The following is a 2,495-nucleotide window of genomic DNA, read 5'->3' as shown; positions in this document are numbered from 1 at the left end:
AGTTTCCTTGGACTCTACACTTTTCCTTTCTAGTGCCAAATTCAGATCATATTCAACTTCTGTGCAAGTTGATTCTCTAATGTGAAGGAGAACTCAGCAGTCTTACCTCTGAACTAGGGTCCCGAAGATAACACGAAGAAATTTCTGCATGTTTTTGGTACACAGCCATTTCCACTGTTCTGTTAGCAGCAAGAGAAGCAGATCCAAGGCTGTGTCAGCTAACTCTGTCTCCGTCCCTAGGGAATGAAATGGCATCAAAAGTGACTCAGAAGAGACCCATACTGAGGAACATCTTTCAATGCACTGAGTGGCACCTGGTCTTCTCTACCTTCATATAAATCATCTTGTACTTTTATAATCCTTTTGGACTCAAATCAAGATATGTTTATTTCATATCTAAAAAGCTCAGTGATAGGCTTTGTATTTCTTTACACTTCTTTTGTGTTTCTGAAATACTGCCTAGTAAATGTTTTTATCTTTTAAAAATATTCTGCATATATAGTCAGCCCTCTGTATTCATGGGTTTCACATCTGTGAATTCAACCAACTGTGGATCAAAAATATCTGGGAAAAAAAAAATTCCACAAAGTTTCAAAAAGCAAAACTTGAATTTGCCACATGCTGAGTACTATGTTGAATCCATGCAAATGAAGTGATGTGTAGGCATTGTATTTGGTATTGTAAGTAATGTAGAGGTGACAAAGTATATGGGAGGATGCGTGTAGGTTATATGCAAATACTATGCCATTTTATATAAGGAAGTTGAGTATGCACAGCTTTTAATATCCAAAGGGGCAAGGGAGAGGAGGAATGTATTTTGGAACCAATCCCCATGTATACTAGGGGACAACTGTAATTATTTTGCCTATCTAGGTTCTGTTTCTTCCATATTTCCCCAGGATGCTGAATACATTCTATTCCAGGTAAAACTCACAACTAGAGTCTCACTAGAAGTGGCAAGGCCTAGTCTCTCCCACCCTTGCATTCTACCCACCCCCACAAAGCATCATGGAAATGTTGTGGGCAGATCTAGGGAAAGATTTGGGCTTCCTCCTCCTGCAAAACCTTGCTTTGAATTTGCCTTGTCCTTTCTTTTGTTGTTGGGTGGCTGGCCAGTAAGGCGATCTGAACCCTTGATCTTGGTGTTATAACACTGCACTCTAACCAATCGAGATAACCAGCCAGCCCCAAAACATTGCTTTGAAAGCACCTCTATTACACAGAGCTGTTGAGCTGAGATTCAGGCTTCACTTTGATTTTGAGATAACATGTGGTTGTAGGAAGAGCACCATACCTCTGGTAAAATGTCATGACAACTACTAATTTCTTTCCTGTTTCAAAGACTAGAAGGACCACAAATGAGCTTATATCCATACCAAGCTGAAATTTGTAGAACACATATATTTTATGGAAGGAAGAATCTATTCTTTAAAGCTATTCTGGGAGTCCCATGTCACTTCTTTTTTTTTTGTCTTTTTTACTGACCGGTAACGGGATCGCAACCCTCGCTGTTGCACCCGCACCGCGCTCAGCCAGTGAGCGGGAACCGGTCTCCACATGGGATCCGAACCCTCGGCGGGAGCGCCGCCGCGCTCCCAAGCGGCGCACTCTCCAGTGCACCACCGGGCCGGCCCCCATGTCACTTCTGATTTGGTTCCTAAGAGACTTCCCCAGGAATACATAACGTTCCAAAATGAATCTGAGACATCTGATGCTTCTGCTGGTTAATATTATAATTAATTATCAACAATAACTTTGTAAGTCTACGACCAATGTGTATTCTTTGATCTAGCTTGCCCAAGCTCTCTTCCTTTAACAGTTCTTTAGAATATGAATGATTTCAGATTTGGATGAATCTGCTAGAACTGAATCATACTTCCTTCTTAACCCCATCTAATACATACTTTTTTTTTTCTGTTGTGTATTTCAAGAGGGCATGGAAGCTGATGTGATGTTTGCTTTCTAGTCATATGTTCAAAGATGGGATATTCCAATCCTTGGGAAACAGCATCACCCTTAGCCTTAGTCATTTTCCTCAATTCTATTTTCCCAGGTTCAGCATTTGCCTGGAGCTGCCACCATGTGGTAACAATTAGTCATAGCAATAAAAAATAAAGCAACCAAGGTACCATCAAGTCCTCTCGAAGAAAATGAAAATTTTCCATCATATGAACATTTCCAGTCTCTCAGGGCTAGAAGGGCTGCAGTATAAACTATCACTTGAGAGACATGATGTTCAAAATGTACGGGCTTGATTTTGGCCAGAATGGTACTGTTTCACTAATCTCGTCTTATTCACAATCTAGTTTCTGATGCTTTTGCTGTCATACCACTTCATTTACTTAACCAGTGAGACACATGTTGAAGGGATGGGGTCGTAAACCCCATTTTTCACATACTTAAATTGAGGTCCATAGAACAAAGGTCAAATTATTTGTTCAAGGACACCTGAGAGACAATGATTAAATTGGCTTTTTTTCCCTTCTGAACCCAAG

The 2,495-nt window shown here is 40.5% G+C and overlaps 1 protein-coding gene across 1 annotated transcript in view; it reads right to left on the bottom strand.

Annotated features, from left to right (window-relative positions):
* The window catches only part of LOC103605193 (sorting nexin-19-like), a 41,863-nt gene that overhangs the window by 29,365 nt on the left and 10,003 nt on the right, over positions 1-2,495 (bottom strand). The window contains 1 exon segment of the mRNA XM_008589775.1: positions 107-236. Coding sequence (XP_008587997.1) covers positions 107-236 — 130 coding nt within the window.

Source organism: Galeopterus variegatus, unplaced genomic scaffold (genome assembly GCF_000696425.1).
Source record: "Galeopterus variegatus unplaced genomic scaffold, G_variegatus-3.0.2 Scaffold5650, whole genome shotgun sequence".
Taxonomy (NCBI): domain Eukaryota; kingdom Metazoa; phylum Chordata; class Mammalia; order Dermoptera; family Cynocephalidae; genus Galeopterus; species Galeopterus variegatus.
This window is presented reverse-complemented; position numbering and strand designations above follow the sequence as displayed.